Source organism: Hibiscus syriacus, unplaced genomic scaffold (genome assembly GCF_006381635.1).
Source record: "Hibiscus syriacus cultivar Baekdansim isolate YM2019G1 unplaced genomic scaffold, ASM638163v2 tig00003398_pilon, whole genome shotgun sequence".
NCBI lineage: Eukaryota > Viridiplantae > Streptophyta > Magnoliopsida > Malvales > Malvaceae > Hibiscus > Hibiscus syriacus.
In genome coordinates, this window is record NW_024061969.1 from 146,866 (window position 1) to 169,108 (window position 22,243).

At 33.2% G+C, this 22,243-nt stretch overlaps 1 protein-coding gene and 1 long non-coding RNA gene across 5 annotated transcripts; both read left to right on the forward strand.

The window, feature by feature from the left end:
* The first annotated feature begins 8,481 nt into the window (after positions 1–8,481).
* LOC120176468 lies at positions 8,482–15,997 on the forward strand. Of its 4 annotated transcripts, none has more exons than XR_005521328.1 (5): positions 8,482–8,564; positions 9,238–9,298; positions 10,002–10,071; positions 10,359–10,445; positions 15,441–15,989. It is a non-coding gene; the product is annotated as an uncharacterized LOC120176468 (long non-coding RNA). The 4 variants fall into 4 exon arrangements; XR_005521330.1 differs by having other exon boundaries at positions 10,021–10,071; positions 15,441–15,986; XR_005521327.1 differs by having other exon boundaries at positions 8,486–8,564; positions 9,155–9,298; positions 15,441–15,997.
* A 4,408-nt stretch (positions 15,998–20,405) lies between these two features.
* Positions 20,406–22,047, forward strand: LOC120176484 (protein SHORT-ROOT-like). Its single transcript, XM_039182916.1, has one exon. The coding sequence runs from the start codon at positions 20,579–20,581 to the stop codon at positions 22,007–22,009; it is 1,431 nt and encodes a 476-aa protein (XP_039038847.1). The 5' UTR covers positions 20,406–20,578; the 3' UTR covers positions 22,010–22,047.
* The last annotated feature ends 196 nt before the right edge of the window (positions 22,048–22,243 follow it).

Consider the following 22,243-nt stretch of genomic DNA (forward strand, 5'->3'; position numbering starts at 1 on the left):
ATGACTTTCGAGACATATGGACAGTGTTACCTATGTCCTTCGGGACATATGGACATGATTACCTATGTTCTAAGGAACATATGGACAGTTTACCTAGGTTCTTTGGGACCTATGGACAGTTGCCGAGGTTCTTTATGACCTCTGGATAGGTCATTCAGGATATTTATACGAGCTGTGGTGACAACATAGTTCACAACCTCAATAGACTCACATATCTATAGTTCTCAAAAGGGTACATGGGCTAAACAAAGAGATAACAATGAAGATAGTACTTGTGAAGTATATGTTTTTTGTGATATGAACTATATTATATGATTGATATGATGATGTGTATGGTTTGAATCAATCATATGTTGATAAAAATGTATGATTAAAGGATATAAATGATAATAATATGGATAATATAATAAGATTATGATGGAAATAATGTGTGATGTGTATATGTGTACATTATATTATATAGAATGATTGTGTGACGTCATAAAGTGATATGTTCATACATGTTTAAGCATTTAGAGTTTCCTTTATAAGTTTAATGCCTCACTAAGTCATAGACTTAGCGTGTGATTGTTTCACACGTAGGTTATAGAAGCGAGAAGAGAAGAGAAGAAGAGCAAGACATGTTAGCATCTCCCTTACAAAATTTCAGATCAGAAAATAGATGATTTAAATGTGTTTGGTTATTTTGATTATAGTTGGCATGTAGTAATAAATTGAGTTGAATATGCTCTGATCGATTTTGGTTATTTTGGTTAATTTATGTAAATAAATCGCTTTTATTTTAATGAAAGTTTTAAATTTTCTTTGATTTTTGTCAAGAGTCAAAGTTTGAAAAGTCAATGTGACAGATCAGACTCGTATTCGGGTTGGGTACGGGTTGGGGGTGTTATATTTAATGGCATCAGAGCTAAGGTTTAGCCGATTCTAGGCTTAAACCGAAGTCAAATGAGGTTTAAAATGTGTAAATGCCAACTTAAAGTGAAAATTTCTGATCTGATAGTGTAAGGAGTATGTTGTTTTGCTAATAGAATAAGATTTGTATGATATAGTAGAAATTGATTAGAGAAATTGTCGAAGTGAATCGATAACTGACAAATCTGATGGTGATAGTAATTCACCTGCCCTGGCCAGGCAGGATGAAGAGCGGAAACCTCAGAAAGTGTCTTATAAGATTAAATGTTGATTTCAGAAAGTTGAAATCATATCTGAATAATTATATACAATTTTCACTATTTTGAATCGGAAAGGTGATATGGATTCGTTTTGTTATTTAGTAGATAAGATAGAATATGGTGAACAAGTGTCACCATAGAGCGTTAAAAGATCAAATGATGCAGTGAGAATTGGTAAAAGAATTCAAGAATAAGTGTATTAGTGAAAAACGTATAAGATGTATAAAGATAGAGCTTATGAGTTTGAAACGAAGGGATAGTATTGAGCATAAACAAGAGTGTATATATGATAAGGGTTTGCAGTTAAGATGGAAAGAGTTAGCGTTGGCTAACCAGAGTATGTGATAAAAATGTACCGAATTATAAGAAGAGTTTAAGAATGAGTACATCGATGATCAGTTTATAAGACAAATGAAGTTAGAATGTTGAGTTTGAACAACAGAAATTACAGGATGTATGAGAATAAAGGTGAATTTGATAAGTTAAGTAAACTAATTTTGAGATAATTTCGATTGAAAAGGATGTATGTGATTGGTTAACTAGGACATGTGCCCTAGATCAGATAGATGTTATTGACTAGCTGTCAGAGTAAAGGTGATAGAGTTATAAGATTGGAAGAAAGGATAAAGTAGAATTAATTAATTATGATGTGGATCTGAATATAGTTGTGTATTCTGATCGGATAACTATGATGTAGACAAGGAGAAAAGTAATTGTATGGAGCTTTAAAGAAGGAAAATACAAGTATAAGAGATGGTAAAGAATGAAGTTCTGTATAAGTAAATTGGGTTATCAAAGTTACGAGGATGCAATGAAGATTGGTATACAGAGATGAGTATAGATGATAGGACAAGAGTATATGAATATGGAAGGAAATATGTGATTTATGTATAAGGAGATTTCAATTTGGAATAAATAAAGGAAGGAAATGTTAAGTAAAGGAGGAAACATGAGAACATTAGAAGATATGTTCTTATTGATATGTTCAGTGAAAATTCGAGGACGAATTTTCTTTAAAGGAGGGGAGATTTGTAACATTCCGAAATCTGGGTTAGTGATTAAAATGAGAATTTTTGAAATTTGGTGATAAAAGTAGAATAGTTAAATAGTTCAATGACTTATTGGAAATATAGTGGAAGGTTGTTTGTAATTATTGAATGAATTAAAGGGTAAAATGTCAATTGACAAGTAAGATTTTTTTATTTCCCTTTATAAGATAAGGGAACCACGTGGGAAGAGAGAAAAGGTTCCAGAGTTCTTCTTTCTTTCTTCTTCATGCTTGAAGGCTTGAACAAAAAGGTGAGTCTTCTGTTTAGATAATTTCTGGTTAAATTTAAGGTTGGGTTATGATCATTAGATGATAACTAAGCTTAAGGAAAGCTTAAGTTATCTTAAAATCAAAGATAAAGGAGTTAGGGAAAATTAAAGATTTGGAGTTCTTGAGTGAAATATTGAAATAGGGTTTATAATAAGAATTGAAAGTTGAATTTGACTTGCCATAAATAAGAATAAGAGATTTATGAAGTTAAAAAGGATTAATAACAAAGTTGAAAGTTTAGTAAGATTCTTAAATTTTAAGAATCATAATGAGATATGGAAGATAAAGATGGTTTATATGGATATAAGTTGGTTTAAGTAATGTTAGTTGAGTTTAATGACATGATAGGGGCTTAAAATAGAAGAATTGAGTGAAAAGTTGATGGTTTTCGGGCTTAAAATACAAATTTTGGGCAAGGTGTATCGATGCTCATTCAATGTGTATCGATGCACTCTTTAAAGAAGAAACATCGAATGCAATTAGTGCATCAATGCATAAGGAGTGCATCAATGCACCCCCTTAAAATGAAAACATCGACGGTGATTGGTGTATCGATGCATGGGTAGTGCATCGATGCACATGTTAATGAATGCATCGATGCACTTCAAGGGGAAATAGAAATAGAGCTTTCTTTTGGTCTAAGAAATGATAGATTAAAGTATATCAATTGGATATTGATATGTATCAATGTTTGATTGTGTAGATATCGATCGAGAGCAAGTTCTGAAATGATTGAAAGATTAGAATTGATCAAGAAGAGAAAGAAAGGCATGGGATTAATTGATAGCAAGTGAGGCCAAGGTGAGTGCATACTAGATAGTGTATTAAATTTAATGGAAATAAGACTTGTGACAAGTCTATTTCCTATAGTAAAATGCATGAATTCATTAATACGAGCAAATGTTTGTTATGTTACATGTGTGTTATTGATTGTTGCATGTATTAATGATATGTGTGAATACATGTTTATATGTTACATGTTCAGAGTCCATGGTATATGTACACATAATAATAGGATATAAGTTAAATTATGTAATATGATACATAACTATAAGATAAGTGAAGGAATGTATATATGATAGAGATTATGTATGAGATATAAGAAGAGGTAGATGTGATTAGGTGAAAAAGAATACAAACATATATTAAGCCATGTTACATGAGATAAATGAATGATATGAAAAGTGAAAAAACAAAGTATGCTTGATCTAGGATAATATACGAATCTTATAAGTTTTATGATAAAGATGGAACATGTGATTTAAACTGCAAGTTAAAGAAAGAATATGTTATCTGTAAACATAAGATAATTCAAGGGTAAGCGATATGAATGTGTTATATGTATTGTAGGATAAAGATCGATGGAACATATAAGAACATTAATTGAGTTACTTGATAATAAGTCATAAGGTATATGCATAGGTAATATAAGTTATAAGATGAGAATATATAAGAATATCAAATAAGTTATGAGATAAGTTATATGACATTGATATATAGACTAGATGAAAGTATACACATGAATACATGTATAAGTTTATATGCTATGGGATATTCCATGAACATATGTGATATGATAGCTATGAGACATGATCTACGTGATTACATGTATATGTGATGCTTGTTAAACGATATGAAATAGATGTTTACACATACATTTGGTATGTGATAGAAGAGAATGATATTTGAATATGGGAAATAATATGAAAGAGAATGCCCATGTTATGTGAAAAGAGAGCTAGAGGTATAGTTGGCATGCCAAGAGTCGAGGGTTACCTATGACTTTCGAGACAGTTTACCTAGGTTCTTTGGGACCTATAGACAGTTTCCAAGGTTCTTTATGACCTCTGGATAGGTCCTTCGGGACATTTATACGAGCTGTGGTGACAGCGTAGTGCACAACCTCAATAGACTCACATATCTATAGTTCTCAAAAGTGTACATGGGCTAAACAAAGAGATAACAATGAAGATGGTACTTGTGAAGTATATGCTTTTGTGATATGAACTGTATTATATGATTGATATGATGATGTGTGTATGGTTTGAATGAGTCATATGTTGATAAAAAGGTATGATTAAAGGATATAAATGATAATAATATGGATAATAGAATAAGATTATGATGGAAATAATATGTGATGTGTATATGTGTACATTATATTATATAGAATGATTGTGTGACATCATAAAGTGATATGTTCATACATGTTTAAATATTTAGAGTTTTCTTTATAAGTTTAATGCCTCACTAAGTCATAGACTTAGCGTGTGATTGTTTCACACGTAGGTTATAGAAGCGAGAAGAGAAGCGAAGAAGAGCAAGAAAGGTTAGCATCTCCCTTACAAAATTTCAGATCAGAAAATAGATGATTTAAATGTGTTTGATTATTTTGATTATAGTTGGCATGTACTAATAAATTGAGTTGAATATGCTCTGATCGATTTTGGTCAATTTATGTAAATAAACCGCTTTTGTTTTAATGAAAGTTTTAAATTTTCTTTGAATTTTGTCAAGAGTCAAAGTTTGAAAATTCAATGTGACACCTCAGACTCGTATTCGGGTCGGGTACAGGTTGGGGGTGTTATATAACTTCTTCTTAATAGGGTACACCCAACATCTCTTAGAGTAGTCATTAATAAATGAGACAAAGTATTTTGCTTTGCCTAGGGATGTAACTGGTTCTTGCCATACGTCAGAATGAACCAATTCTAGAACACTTTTGCCTCTAGAATTTGACGTGTTGAATTTCAACCGGTGCTACTTACATGTTATGCAATGCTCACACAAAGTAAGTGATGCCTTTGTTAAGCCTGAAAGTAGTTTTTGTTCCACAATGACTTTCATTTCTTGTTCTGACATGTGTCCAAGTTTATGATGTCACAGCATTGCAGAATCTGAACTACATAAGGTAACAAAGGCTTCTGCTTCTAGAAAAGTCTCTCCCTTCAGTATGTACAAGTTTGTTGCTATCTTTTCGCCTTTCATCACCACAAGCACTCCACAGAACACCTTCATGATTCCTTTCCGTGTTTCAATCTTGTTTGCATTATTATCCAATAATCCATAGGATAATAATTTTTTCTTTGGTCTTTCAGGTGCAACGCATCTCGAACAACTTTAATTGTTCTATCATACATCTTCATTGATGGTTCCCCCAACGATCTCTAAGGCATGATCATTGCAACTATACACAGATCCTCCTGATACAGGTTCATAATGATGGAATCATTCTCTTCTTGAGGTCATGTGAAATGTTGCTCCTGAATTAATGAGTCATATATCTGCAAATCTTTTTCTACCTTCCATGGTGGTTGACGCTTCACAACATAGAGCATCTCCATCATCTGAAGTGTTTGCGGTATTGCCTTGTAGATTGGAGTTTTTATTTAGACTCTAACAATCATTCTTCAAGTGAACCTTCTTTCCACAGTTGTAGCACTTTAAATTCTTCTTGCTTCTCGACTTTGATCTACCATGTTTGTGACTGTTGCTTTAGCCACGTTCTGTTGATCTCCCTCTCATCGTTGTCAACACTTCTTCTTGTTGTAGATTTACTTGTCTGTCTTCCTTGTTCTTGCGCTGATTTTCTTCTTGTAGAATAGCAGCTGCAACTTCGTCGAAGACTAGACTAGTGACATTATTGTTTGTCAAGTTGATGATGAGTTGATCATACGAATCCGGTAGACTTTGAAGTAGAAGTTCAACACATTCTTGTTCTCCTATTTTACAGCTTAAGGATGTAAGCTGAGAAAATAAAGTGTTCAGTGTGTTTAAGTACTCCGTCACTGAAGTAGATTCTGGCATACGGAGAGTGTACAATTTCCTCTTAAGAAATTTTTTTTTGCAACGATGTGGCCTTGTACAGTTTGGTGATATGATTTCATATCTCCTTAGTTGTCTTCTTCTCCTCGATGGTTGACAATACTTCATCTGCTAATGCTAGATGAAAGTTTGTCATATCATTCTCGTCCATTTCGATCCATTTGTTGTCATCTGTGAAATCTACCAGTCTTTCACTGATAGCTGCTAGACATCCGTCTTTCCTCAGGATGACCTTCATCTTCAATTTCCACAATGAGAAATTTCTCCCATTGAACTTTTCAATATCAAATTTCTTTGCCATAGGTTCTATTACGGATAGCTCCCAATATTTCACTATCGTGAATAGTTCTCTGGAACCTTAAAAGAATAGGTAATACATTATTACTTTCTTATGTTAGAGGATCCACCTTTTGGTGGCAACCACAAAAACAATAAGTAGATATTACACACTCTAATCTGGCTCTTGATACCAATTGTTGCGGAATACGATTATCGGATAGAGCTAAATCGCAAATGATAATTTGAGAAAATAAAAATGAAGATAAAGAAAACACAAATTTTACGTGGAAAACCCTTAAATAATAGGGTAAAAAACCACGGGCAAAGATAGAAGAATTTCACTATGAGAAAATAGGAATTACAACTTCTCTGTATCTAACAAGGAGAAATATTAACAATCTCTTGATAAAAAGGAGAAAACCAATTCTCAAGAAAACTCTTTAAATTCTCTAGTATTGGGAGAAAGCTAGAATGATTTGAGATGGTTTTGAAGCTAAATGGGTTAGGGTATTTATAGTTGAAGTTTAAAGATTAATCTTGTAAATACTATAAAGTACAAGGATTAAATGTGTAATTTTTTCATGTCACTATTCAACATTACTCGAAAAAGGAAATTTACATAGAAGTTATTGATAGACCTCAGTAGTATAAGGAAATATTGTTCTCTCTAAGATATTTGAATTTCAGTAACTATGTTTACAGAGTGTGTATTGTCAATAAGTTAAATAAATTCTGATATCTTATAATCACAACTCGATAAAAGGTAAAGTAATATAATCAACACAAATGTTGTTTGTTTCTACTTTGATTATGTGCTCACATCTTTATATCTTCGTGTATTTTTTATTGTCATTCACATGTTCCTCGATGAAGAAATTTAACCATGGGGAAAAATTTTCTGGTTCGTTTAGGGAATGATGCGAGCTACACCATCATCATTTCACCAAGTTTATCTCATGGACTTCTTTACTTGGACCACATACGCCTCTTTTTAACTAGGAGTTTGAGCATAAGAAGGAAGGTCTGAGCTATAATAAGGTACGACGGTCGAGAGTAATGGATGCCAATGCCTCACCCTCAGTCGTGGTAAGGTTGAAAAGACTCAACGACATGCACGAATAAGCATCCATGAGGATACAGGGAGTCACACCTTAGATGACGACACCTACAAAGGCAACATGAAAAAGCAAGCGCATCTGCTACAAACGATCCTCCTAAGGCTCATGAGCATCGACAATCCTCGCCTACAGGCAGATAACAACGATTATAAACTAACTCATTCTGATAGGAACACTCCTCACGAGAAATTATCAAACTACGGAGTCACACCTTAGATGACGACACCTACAAAGGCAACATGAAAAAGCAAGCGCATCTGCTACAACGATCCTCCTAACGGCTCATGAGCATCGACAATCCTCGCCTACAGGCAGATAACAACGATTATAAACTAACTCATTTCTGATAGGAACACTCCTCACGAGAAATTATCAAACTACTCCCAACTCAGGTACTCAGTAAAACCCTCTATGAATATCAAGTAATATTTGAAAAATTAATACATATATGTATTTTAGATATCTTTGTGCATACATACGTATGATCTCTAGGAACGTTCCTATTATCCTTCATCATGCTTCCATGAGGTTGAGCTACCTCCACTATGTTGTCATAATTGGAATGCTTCTACTCTATGTAAAATTAGTAGCATGTATAAAATTTATGGGTTAAGTTAAAATTTAACAATTTTTATTAACATATCGCCAAATGATACCGTTCGAAATTAAAAGTGATCAAAACGTAACATTTTAAAATTGGTGACAAAACTGAAACAAGGCAAAAACATAAGACACCAGTGTTCCTCACCGATGAATGGGGAAGTGGTAATAATGGATCGTTTTCTGGTTTCTTTGCTTATGTGTCTGTCTCCAAATGCCTTGAATCTTCCTCCCCTTCTTCGATAAAATCAGGTACCACAGCTTTTCTTTGCAATTTCGATTGTTTCATTCTTCAAATTTATTGCTTTGAAAAGGAAACCCAAGCTTGAAAAAAGATTAATTTGATTTAAATGAGAAAAGCTTTATGGTTAATTTACTAAATATTGAATTTGTTGAGGATTCTTGATTTGGGTAATCATAATTTGTCTCTTTAAATTTAGTTCTTCTGAAAAGACTTGGTTTTCCAACCTGAAATATTGCTTTCTGATGACAAGTTGTTATGAAATAATCCAAGGCTGAAAATCTTACGCTGATCTGTAATTTATTTTCTCAATTGAAAATTTCGTATTTTGTATGCATGATATTTAATATCTCAATAAAAAAAAGAAACAAGAAAGCTTGGATATGTATTGAAGATCAATTTTGTCCTTGTAAAAAAATGTTTGTTATTAAAATGCTTCCATATGGTGCTGTGAGAAGAGGGTGTTCATATTTTTTTGCCCATAAATGATACCTAGGCAACTACTAGATAAATATATGTTTTGGGGTGTCCCTTTTTGTTTCAATAATGCTTCAGGTTTTGGTCATTGATCTGGTCAAGCAAAACATTTTACTGGATCCAGGTGTCACATTCTTCTTGTTAATAGAATGATTTTTCTTCGTTTTGTGCTCTGTCGATCGAAAAATGGACGATTCATGGAGCTAGGACCTCAGCTAAGCATGCTGGATGAAATAGCAATAACACCTGGGTGACTTAAATGGAAATGGTGAGTTATGTGGATTCAACTTGTCATCATTTTGCATAATGAAGTTTTTTAGCTCTCTACGGATTTGTTTTTGTTTTGTATGTTCATTACCACTGATCATAGAATGTGTGAAGGTAGATTTTCATGATTTCTTTGTATGCTAGGGTATGGTTTGGGCTATTATATTATGAGAAGACTTAAAATTCTAGCTCGATTATAGGGTTGTGAATATTACATGAAGTGTCTGGCAGTTAGTTCAGTATGTAGCAGAAATGTTGATCTTATTATGCTAGGAGTTTGGTTAATCAAGGGCATTCAGTTTTCATTCGTTAACTTCAAAAGATACACAACAAGAAAGGAATTAAGGAAAAGAAGCATTAAGCATTGAAGAAAATTAGTTATTTAAATTCATGTTATTGCATTAAGCGTTGAAGAGGAGTTATCTAAATTCATGTTATTGAATACAAAATAGAAGAGGTAAGGATGTGAGAAACAAATACTCATAAATTGGCTTAATTACTTGGTGATTCGTCTTCGGGAGGAAGGGTTTGACTGTTACACATGCACACATTTGGGGCCTTCATTATTTCTTTAGTGACCAACCATCTAGTGAGCTCTGTCCAATGTCCATCTCTCCAAATTCAAATAAAAAAAGTTCTTTCAATGAGTGTCATTACTCATTTGCTCACTAATTATTGCTGGTTGATTGTGTATATTGTTTAAGTACATGGTGCTGCCTTCAGGATAAGGGTTGGTGAAGATTATGTTTCACTCTGGTGGAAGGATGAACTAAGGTAAACATTTATTTTCAAAAGCATATTTTTTTCCTGAAGGAGTCAAGATCATAGTTACGATGTGCATGTTTGCCAAAATGTATGCATGCATAGAAGGAATCCATTTGTATTGATATTAAGTAGTTATAATGCTTCTTCAGCAACTTGATTTCATCCCTTTGGAAGATATAAAATTACTCTTCATTTTTAACCTCCTAAAGGATACCGTTTTTAACATATTCTATAGCAGTACCAGCTAGTTGGATTTGTTCTAAGTTTATGATGTTTTCGGTTCATTGAATTTCTAGGACCATGCATCGATGACGGTCACCTGAAACAATGGAATCATTGACTTGACCCTGGATATTTTTAAAATGGCTTCAACCATCTACAAGGTATCCTGCCTGCCCATCTAACTACTACCCCACCCTTGAAGCTTTGGTTTCACAGAATGTGAATTATTCATTTCATGTTCCGGTTTTACAACACATTAATTCAAACAAGCTTGTACTTCTTTCCTCTTTCGCAAACAAACTTGTGCATAAGACATGATCTTTGAAGTTTCACCTTCCTTTACTTTTGTTTCCTAGTTTTTCATTTATGTTCTCTTTCTTCGCTAAAAAATAGTAATTCTTTTCACCTTTGGAGACCTTTTAACCTAAGACGAAATTTGGCTTTTTCATTGAGGTCTAAAATAGTTACTTGGGGAAAACATCATTCCTAATGGATTGAAAACTGCAGTTTATGGCATTTCTTCTATTAAACTTGAACCAGATACCAAACTCATTGATAGCATTGGATAACCTAGTTATTTGTTAAAAGTTCAAACTATGTCTTTTCTGATGTCATTGTTTTGGCCAAATTCATTGGATCATTTGTGACATCGCTGAATTGTTTTATATATAACGTACATACATTGTGGTTATTTGAGCTTGGTTACACAATTTTTTTATGCAAAATACTGAAAAAAGAGGACTAGAAAATGAGTGGGATGGAAGGCATTTTTGTTTTCCTTCTAGTCTATTGAATAAAAGGATCAGATTTCTTTTGTCATGCTGTGGTTTGGAAGGGGTTCTGTTTTCCTGAACTATGTCATCAGTTACCTTATAGTACATTATTCTTTTTCCTTAACACGTTATCAACTATCTAGGTTCACCGGATAATTTTTTACCCATTTTCATAAATTCTTACAAAGGACATCCTGCATGACATCATTGTGGTTAAACTATTTCTTTTGGGCAAGGTTTTGTCAATGTTGGGCTGTAGATTGTGAAGAGTAAATTCGTTTAAAAAAAAAAGAGGCTTCTTATTCAAGTGGATTTACGTTTGTGCATATGTATGGTTTTGCAGTGCCATTTTGACATGTTGAACTACATTCATCTCGTAGACATTGTTGGGTGCATAAAAATTCTGGTTTTTATGTAGATGTTTGTTTTCATGATTTTAATGTTGTCTTTATGCTTTTAAGGTCTTAATAATAGTTAGTGCTAAATATGTGTGTGTGTATATATATATGTGTGTTGGGATAAATGAAGCTCAAAGTGACAACCGAAAATATGCCAAGAGGAGGTGAATTGGCAACATAGAGTTTAGGGAGTAAGGAGTATAACGATAAGGAAATTTGCATAATGATTTATAGTGGTTCGACTTATCAACCAAGTCTACATCCACTACCCAAGCTCCTCACTTAGGATTTTCCAACAAATCCACTAATTTGTTCTTTCTTTTTCAAGGACAAAGAGATAACCTTTACACTTCCTAGTTTTTCACTTGGCTAAACTAGAACAAAAACCCCTTTACTAAAAGGAAAAGAGATGTAAACAAGAAAACCATTACAAGGTAAGTGCTTACAAGATTAAGCTCACAAAAAACACAACTATTTACAATAGAAAGAAAATAAAGAGTGAAAAGCTCTTCTCTTGTGTTTGAATGTTTGGATAGGTGTTCTAACCTTTCTTCAAGTGTCATCAACTTATTTTTATATGTTGGAATGTGTTTGTGGCCGTTTTTAGCCGTCGGGGATGTTTTATCTGCAAAATAAATCTGCCTAGGATAGGGAGTATCGGTACTTCTTTAATGAGTATCGGTACTTCCTTTATATTTTTAAATAAAACTAGCCGTTAAAAACCGTTGGGCTTGCCAGTATCAATACTATGATCATGGTATCGATACTACTATGTAAAGTAGTATCGGTACCCCTTGGGTATTGATACCTATTTTGCATTATGAAATTTGAGCCTTTTGGAAAACAATTGGTAGTATCGATACTACCTAGAGGATATCGATACTTATCTTACCTTTGATATCGGTACCACGTGAACAGTATCGGTACTGTTCATGCAGTATCGATACTGTAAGAACAATATCGGTACTACTTATGTAACACCCCAACCCGTACCCGACCATGATACGAATCTAAGATGTCACATTGACTTTTTCAAACAATTTTCTTACAAAATAACAAAACATTTGAAATTATATTAAGAAAATACGATTATATATTATTGAATTATACTCATTATAATCAATTTAAGAAAATATACCTTTTATGAACAGTAAAATACGGTATGAACAGTATTGCTACAGTGATTTTCGTAAATTGTACATAACACTCGTAAAAATTCAACCGTTCATTTATTTGCATTTATACTTACATAAATACGTTTAAAATATTACAGAACTCGATCAGAGCATAAATACTTAATTTACCTACTTTATTTACATGCCAACCTATTTATCACATGATAAAACATATTATCTAGTTTACTTCTGATCTGACCTTCAAGTGGAGATATGTTGTTCTGCTGAGCTTATAATGGATCTATATGCTTTTCGGTACCTACGTGTAAAACACTTACACGCTAAGTCATAGACTTAGTGAGGCATAAACATAATAATAATGCATTTCTCATAAATATAAACATGCAATCTATGAATTCAATCGTATCGCATATGATTCAGTATACATGATAACATATGATAATGCAAACACTTTAATACCTTTTTATCGTATAAGTATATACCAAACATTTCTATACATACCATGGAACACATATACTATTTCACAACAAAACATACATAGTATCAAATCAATTAATTTATTTACTCTCTTTAAAGACCATGTATTAGCCCATGTATACTTTTGAGAACTTAAGGTATGTGAGTACATTGAGGTTGTGCACAATTATGTTGTCACCACAGCTCGTATAAATGTCCCGAAGGACCAGTCCATAGATTCCGAAGAACCTAGGTAAACAGTCCATATGTCCCGAATAATATAGGTAAACAGCCCATATGTCCCGAAGAACATAGGTAAACCCTCGACCCTTGGCATGCCAACTATACCCCTAGCTCTCACATAACATGGGCATTGTAATTTATAACAGTTCACATAACTTATTCATATCATTTCTTTTATGTCACGTATCACATGTAAGTGTAATCATTGATCTTATAATCACATATTTCTTTTCTTCTGTCACATACCATATGTATGTGTAAACATTTATTTCATATCATATAACATATAATACATATTTTCTTATTCATGTAAGCATGTATATCATGTAACATTTTCATATAATCACTTAGCTTATTTCATTTCACATTGGTCATGTCTCATAGCATATATCACACATGCATATAATCATGTAACATATATAATAAACTATATCCATTTCATGTATTCATGCACATCAGAATCACAAATTAAATAACATTTTAGGAGTCACTTCTTACCATAGTAACTCCAACACTGACTCATCGCAAGCCAATGTTCGTTCAATAACATAAGTACAATTAAAATTGCATTCACCTTAGCCTTGTTTGCTTTGATTCAATCTTAACTCTTTGATTGTTCCTTAACTTGTTTAGGCTCAATTTCTACATAAGCATAATTTTCGAGACGATTATCAGAAGCCTAAACCTTATAATTTGATGTTAATAACTCAGGCTAATTTAATAACCAAATCTCAGCTTTTCCTTTAGTAGTGTATCGATGCACTATGGGTGCATCGGTACACAAAATAGCTTCGAAATATCCATGCATCGATGCACCCCTTAATGCATCGATGCACCTACCCAGAAATCACTGTTCATACGAAAATTCACTCTTTCAACTTCAATTCTTCAAGTTTCATTCCCTTTCATATTCTTAACTCAAATATACATGTTTAAACTCATTTATATCTATTTATTTCATCTTAAACCTCAAAATTCTATTCTCCATATAGAAATCAATAATACCAAATTTTCCATGTTATCCAAACTTAATTCTAACACTTCTATCTTTATTCTCATAGATGACAAGTCAAATTTATCCTCCAAATTCATTTAAACCTTCTTATTCAAAATTTCACTTAAAATCTCATTTTCTTTAATCTATCATAACTCATTTATCTTTTGATTTTAAGATAACTTAAGCTTTCCTTAAGCTTAGTTATCATCTAAGGATCAAAACCCATGCTTAAAATCAACAAACAATCAAGAAATCAGAACTCGCCTTGCTTTGAGTTTTCATGTGGAGAAGAGAAGAAGATGATGAAGAGAATTTCTTTTAATATTACTAACAACTTTCAGGAAATCTCCACATAAATCATTAACTATTCAACTATTCTCTTAATCACCATATTCTGAAATTTTACAATTTAGTCACTAACCCGTAGTTTTGGGATGTTACAACTTACCCAGAAAAACGTTTTGTGCTCAAATTCTAGTTTTATAGACTTTGAATTATTTTTGAAAACTTTGAACAATCAATCAAGTCCAAAAACATTTTGCCTTAATTTATAATTCATAGTGAATGCGATCAATGAATTCAAAATTAGGTTGGCAGGCTGCCTTGATATTTGCCGGAACATTGGTTAATGTGACCCTTTGTAAAGGCTAACGCCAACAACATAAGGGAGAAGTGATGAAGCCCCTTGTTGGCATCTCAAATGACCAGGGTCCTAGCCCTGTGGATATAATTCACGTCCCCCTACATGTAATGGTACCAACAGCATAAAAAAAGGTGTAAAGGCTAACATTGATCTCGTCCTTATGAATGTTTCCAAGTATCAAAGGCACAAACTTTAAAGCTAAACTTGGAATATTCATTTCTGTAAGGTAATATACATTCTTTTTTTCATTTTGATGAGTTCTTTTGGAAAAATAGAGGGTGCAAATCATGAAATTATGATAGATTTTTGGGTACTTCCTTTTGCATTTTCATCTGTTGTTTCTTATTCTTGTTTTCTACATTATGTTGTTTTTATTTGTAATCTCCACATGTACTAGGGCAGTTCTTTGTTGCTGTTCTCCATTTTCTCCATATAAATCAATCATGTTACTTATCATGTTTAATGGAGGCATTATCAGGATCCTCTTTTCTTTCCTTTCTTCTTTTTCAGGCCAGTCGAAAGAAACAAGGTGGCGTAAGGTTTAGCAATTGGAGGATTGTGTAAATTCTTAAGGCAACGTACTGGGAAACGGTACTATGGTGGGTGTCTTAGATAATAGAGAAGAGAAGAAACTGACAGACGATAAACTTTGCAGCTTGATGCTGACAAATATGAATTGGTGACGAACACGACAATGACAGCCAAGAGTATATATTTGTCGGCCACTTGTCGCAAGCGCTTTCACATGGATTTGGTTATGACGAGATTGCATCAAACTGCCCTTGGGGTGGAAAAGTGCCGACTATAGTAAGCAAGTTGGGTTCTTGGCCCCTTGAAATGAGTCATCACAATCAATTTCTCTATCATGAAACATTTAGTGTATGGAATTATCTCAAGGACGACTGATGTTAAGATTTTAGTTTTTCAAGTATGCTTGGAACACTTGCACGAGCTCGGGTACTCCATGTTTCCCCACCACTTTTGTTAATTATTGACTTGTAAAATTACTTGAAACCTAAGTTACACGAACTTGAGTTTTTTTTTATTAGTCTAGAGTGATTACAAGGTAGTATATGTTCAGAATTTTCTTAGTCTATTAATAACATACACCCTGCAGACGCAGTTGCTTGAATCTAAATCATCTATGAAGAATAACGTTCTCTTTTTCTAATGAGGTCATTCAATGGATTCTACTTCAAGTTGAGTATGAATACTAACACATTATATTTTTTTCCCTTTTCATATGGAATCTAGAGTTATCCAATGAGTAATCAAGCAGTGTGCAGCAACATGTTCTGCCTGCAAGATTTTGTAATGCTATGATTTTGTCATGATGGGCTTATCTTTCTTTTGTAATCTGGCAGATTTCCATACCTTCCATATGGATTGGCACATGTCCCACTTTATTCATCATGTTCTTTTCAAATAAAACCTGCAAGCAGTGGATCACTGCCACCACCATATGAACAAAAAAGGAGAGGATTAGATCTCTGATTCAAAGCTTTTCATTCAACACAGTAAGTTGCATCAGTCCAAGTCTTGTTAATTTACATCATTTCATTGCTTTCTAACTTCGTTCTTTTACTTTACTTACCAATCTAATTCAGATTTTTCCAACACAATAATTATTAAACACAGGTATATTGAATTAGTTTCATGTATTTAGAGAGCTTTGGAAGATTTATTATTGTTGATTTTGATTAAGAAGTTGGAGGTCTTAGGCGGTTTATTTATTTATTGGATTGGACGAAGAGTTGTAGTTGGTGATGGTCTAAAGAAAGAAGAGAAAATAATTGGAGAAGACTATGAACAGTAGATGTGGGGTTGAAGATCCTCTCTTTCAGTCTGGCTTATGTAGGTATATATGTCCCTGACACCGGGCAGTAAGACGGTTGGTGTCAGTGCAGGTGATAGATACGGTTGACAAATAGTAGATTTAGCTGGCTATTGATATGTTATAAAAATATGTTCAATTTTTAACTTTTCATATATATATATATATATATACATATATACGAGAGTTTATATGAATAACTTATCCCTATATTTTTTTTAAAAAAACTTTTTTTTTAAAAAATTTGATTTGATATGAACCCACCAAAAAAGGAAAGATAAAAACTGTGTTATAGTTTGTGGAGGGAAGTAACATCAAGCCCTTAAAGTTGTACCTAATGCTTTTTTTTTCCTACTTTTTCTTGAAACATATCATGTGGCTCCCTTTGAGTTTTCCAATTCCACACATCTTTCACTTTATTACGAAATCAGTCCCTTCACCTCTAAATACCTTTGATTGATTCATAACTCAATCAATTTTGATCCACCTGGCATTTCTTTCCTATGAACATTTGTATGCAAAAACAAGATATTTGAACTAAACAAGGGAAGATATAATGTAGTAGTTTGGAGATAAATGAAGTTGATAATATAATGTCATAGTTTGTACATAGAGAATAGGGTTCGTCCCCCTTCTTTACTCATACTCATGACTTATATATTAGATTTTGGTGTTTGTGTCAAATCTTGTACTATGATGGTGTTGTTCGATAACAGGTTTGATTTTGACATATCATGTAGGTCTACTAGTGATCATATCAAAAGAGGATAACTAGATAGAGGAAATGAAACCTTAAAGACTATGCTCAGCAAAGGAGACATTTTCGTGGCCTACATAGACTTTGATGGGCAGAGGTACGATTTATAGAAGACATCCGAGGGAGATACAATACTTTGGTCCCTAATAATGTATATTTCTTTATACTAACCTCCGATTAAGCTCTAATTTGTCTAGGGTAAATATAAGATAGTAGATGTTTAAAAACTCTCAACCATTTGACATTAATCACTGAGATAATTTAGTTAAATACTGGTATTCGGATATCAATTTCTGATATGAGTGACCACCAAAGTTATTTAAACTAAATATGTGAAATAGGTTTTGAATAGAAGGAAACCCCTTTTCAGGTGTCCCATGGAACTTTGCAAAATCCCATTTTTAAGCCGAAAAGCATAGACCCCCACCTATCTACTTTTACTTTAAAAAAGTTTATTTGTTTTGATTTTAATAAATATCTATCAAAATTACAAAAAAGAAAAACACAAAATCAAATACATCCTCAACCTTTTAATAAGTATAAATTTATTTAAAATATTATTAAATAATGTATTGAAAACATTGATGCGGACAAATAAGGCTGCAAAATATAGGAACACATGAATGGAATCCACATAAAAATCATCACCAAAGAGAAAAAAAATGTAATTAATTAAGAAAATAAGCTGAGGCAAAGACAGGTCTCCAATCATTGGATTTTTTATTAAAAAAATTAAATAAAATCACCTCTTTAACATTGTCTTTTTGTCTAATCATTAGCCAAGGAATAAGCTTCAATTTGATTCCATTTTATTTTTTGGTTTATTCCAATTCTATATTTTCGATAATGATTTCCTATATAAGTACACCAAACCTTGATAACTAAGTATAATTAAACAATTACAAAACTTGTTGCACTCTCAAAGCCAACTTTAACCGACGGGATTGGTTCAAGTGATAAACAACTTGGTATCGTTTAAATATGTTTTTGAGTTTGAGTTCGATAATGTTTTTTGTTGCACTCTCAAAGTCATGAGAATCGGGAGGGCAACAAAAAAAAGTGAGCTTTTTAGCAAAGACGAACGCAAATTTTTATGTTAGAGGGTGAATTTATAAAATTTTAAGAGGTGATAAATTTATTAAATTGTAGGGTACGAAAACTAATTATCAAAAGAAAATATATAAAATTTGAAATTTTTAGGAGAATGATTACCCCACCCGCTCCCCCATTGGTCCATCCCTACTTGTTAGGCTTATAAATTGACATAATTTTTGTAACCCAAAATATGTTCATAAATTAATCAATATTTTATTATTTCATGAAATATAATATATTAATAATTGAACTATAGTGTTGCTTGATTGAGAATTGCAAAGATTTCCCTTTTATAAGTGAAATAGAATATTAGACAATTGATAAATAAAAAATTAAATAACTTTTTCTCTCAAATATTAATAATTATCATGATTTCTGCAATAATTAGTAATTAAATATTCACAAAATTCCATTATATTTCAATCACATTAATAGTTCCATGTAAATAAATAATGTCCATTAAAACATCTAAATAATATTTCCAGCATGGAATATAAAAAAATCAATGTAAATATTTCATGTAAATAATAGTTACACATCATAAAAAATTAATGAAAATATTTCATGTAAATAATAATAATTTTGGTGAAATTAAAATCAGAGTTTTTATAGGGACAATAATCACAGTCTACATCAAGTAGGATAAAATTTATCGTAATCTCTTTGTTGGTATTAGCAAAAGAAAATATGTTTGTTGTTAGGTTTCTTTTAGAATTATGTAGTTCCTATTGAGGAATAGGGGATTCCATTCTTTAATTTTCAATGGGAATAATTGTTTTATTCCTATGCATAATACAATTTTATTTATTGTTATGATAGTTTAACGTTTCGTGTTGTATTCATCACGATGCACCAACTGATCGCAAAAGAACGATGGTCTCATATTGTTATATCCCATTTTATAATATTTTGTCGATGCATTCAGAATCATTCGCGAAGTAATCTGTCATATTGGTTCTCTCAATCTACATGCATACATTAATATTGTGTCTAGTTTTGACTAAAGACCGAGAAATTATTGATAGTTGCCATATTTTTTTTTGAAAGAAGACGCATGTATTCAATGGAAGCAGGGGCGGAACACAAGCAAGACTAGAGGGGGCCATCGCCCCCCAAATTTTACAAAAATCTAATTTTTACCCTTAAAATTTGAAAAAAAATATATTCAATTTGACCACTCAAATTTTTTTGAAATTCAAATTAAATTTTAAATTTTATTATTGTTCTTAATTAAACACCCTCCCATAATTTTTTAAGAAGTCTCATTAAGCATCTGAAAATTTTAAAAAATTATAGTTAAACCCTAAGTTTTTGAGAAAAAAAAAATATAAACTAAACCCTTCAAAAAATTTAAAATCTTAAATTAAACCACTAAATTTTATAAAATTTTAAGTTGACCCCCCAAACTCTATCACTTGTCACTGAATGGAAGGTTTTGCTTTTATTTTTCTTCATACCCTTTGACGGAATTTATTTTATCCCATCAGACTCTAAATCATTCGACGAATTTTCTCATAAAAATATTGTTAAAAATAAGAACAAAATTCGAATAAAAAAAGGAGTTTTCTTGTGTAATGATGTTGGAACATTGTTTTGTAAGTCTTATTTCTTTTAAAACAGTGCGAAGACATTAATTCTTTGCAATTCTCCAAATCATGACAATGCATAGTTTTTTTCAAACAAAAAGAAACAAACACTAAAATCCATACGAGAATATTTTGCATCATAATTGCATCACTAAATGTTAATTATATATCATAATTTATATTTAAAATTTGCATAAAAAAGACATACATTTGCTTTACACTATAGCTTAACTCCAAAATGTTTATTTATTTACATATATATCTCAAAATATATTTTTTATAATTATATATATATAGTAGGAAAAAGACCTAAATATAATAGTATGGGCAATATTTTAGAATTCAAAGCTTTGTACTTGGCCATTTCTGAACTCAAATGAAATTGAGTTCTGCAAAGGTGTGTAAAGAGTCAAAGGGAGCCTCCCCAAGCCATGGAGGACATCATAGGAACTATCTTCACTTGAAACAGTGGAGCCACCACTCGGTTCTTCCGCTTCGACCAGTCGATCAGCTCGAGCAATGGTCGTCGGTGACGGTAGACATGTACAACAACAGCAACAATCATCATCAGCAGCAGCAACAGCCTCAAACTAGCCACACATCAACCAGCCGTTCATCGGATTACTCGGCCAGCGTTGGCGGTGACAACAGGGAGGCTAGCGGCGCGGGTGTCAAATGGGCGTCGAGGCTTTTAAGGGAATGTGCTAGAGCCATCTCCGACAAGGATTCTAGCAAAATCCATCACCTTCTTTGGATGTTAAACGAGTTGGCTTCCCCTTATGGAGATTGTGATCAGAAACTAGCTTCGTATTTCCTGCAAGCACTGTTTTGTAAGGCTACCGAATCAGGACGACGATGCTTTAAAACCCTAATTTCGGTCGCCGAAAAGAGCCACTCCTTCGATTCTGCTCGGAAGCTAATCCTCAAGTTCCAAGAGGTGAGTCCATGGACAACTTTTGGTCACGTAGCCGCCAATGGTGCAATTTTGGAAGCCTTAGATGGTGAGCCTAAGCTTCACATCATCGATATAAGCAATACCCTTTGCACTCAATGGCCGACTTTGCTCGAAGCGTTGGCCACTCGAAACGACGACACCCCGCACCTGAAGCTCACCGTCGTCGTCACCGCGAATATCGTAAGATCGGTTATGAAGGAAATAAGCCAGCGGATGGAGAAGTTTGCTAGGTTAATGGGTGTACCCTTCGAGTTTAATGTGATAAGTGGACCAAATCACTTAGGTGAACTCACCAAAGAGGCACTCGGCGTTCTCGAAGACGAAGCCGTCGCGGTGAATTGTATCGGAGCCTTGAGTAGAGTATCCGTCGAGGAAAGAGCCTCCGTGATCCAGAAGTTCCGGTCACTAGGGCCTAAAATCGTGACGGTTGTCGAGGAAGAAGCCGATTTTTCAACCACTCGACACGACTTCGTCAAATGCTTCGAAGAATGCCTGAAGTTCCACACTTCCTACTTCGAAATGCTCGAAGAATGCTTCACCGCAACCAGCAACGAGAAGCTCATGCTCGAGAGGGAGTGCTCAAGGAGCATAGTTAGGGTTTTAGCATGTGACGATGACCAAGACAGCGAAGGCGAGTGTGAGAGAAGGGAAAGAGGGAGCCAATGGTCCGAAAGACTCAAAGAAGCTTTCTCGCCGGTCGGGTTTAGCGACGACATCGTCGACGACATCAAAGCATTGCTAAAAAGGTACAAACCCGGATGGGCACTCGCACAACCACATCAAAACGAAACAGAACTTCACTTAACATGGAAGGAAGAACCAGTAGTATGGGTATCGGCATGGAAACCCTAAAAACATGGCCAAAACTACAGAAACTGAATCATTTATGCAAGAATTTGGAAGCAAATCAAAACATGCAGAATGGAGTTCATTGCTTCTGCAATTATCTTCCTTTTGATATATATGAATCATAGATATAATTACATATATGCTTGTATTTTATTTAATGCATGTCTACTTTTTTTTTTCCAGCTTTATGCTTTGGAGTTTGTAATGTTCCTTTTTTTTATCTGATTTAGATCATTA

What these genes read in the sequence shown, in the direction of transcription:
- LOC120176484 (XM_039182916.1), top strand. Translation starts at nt 20,579, where the DNA reads ATGAAATTGAGTTCTGCAAAGGTGTGTAAAGAGTCAAAGGGAGCCTCC.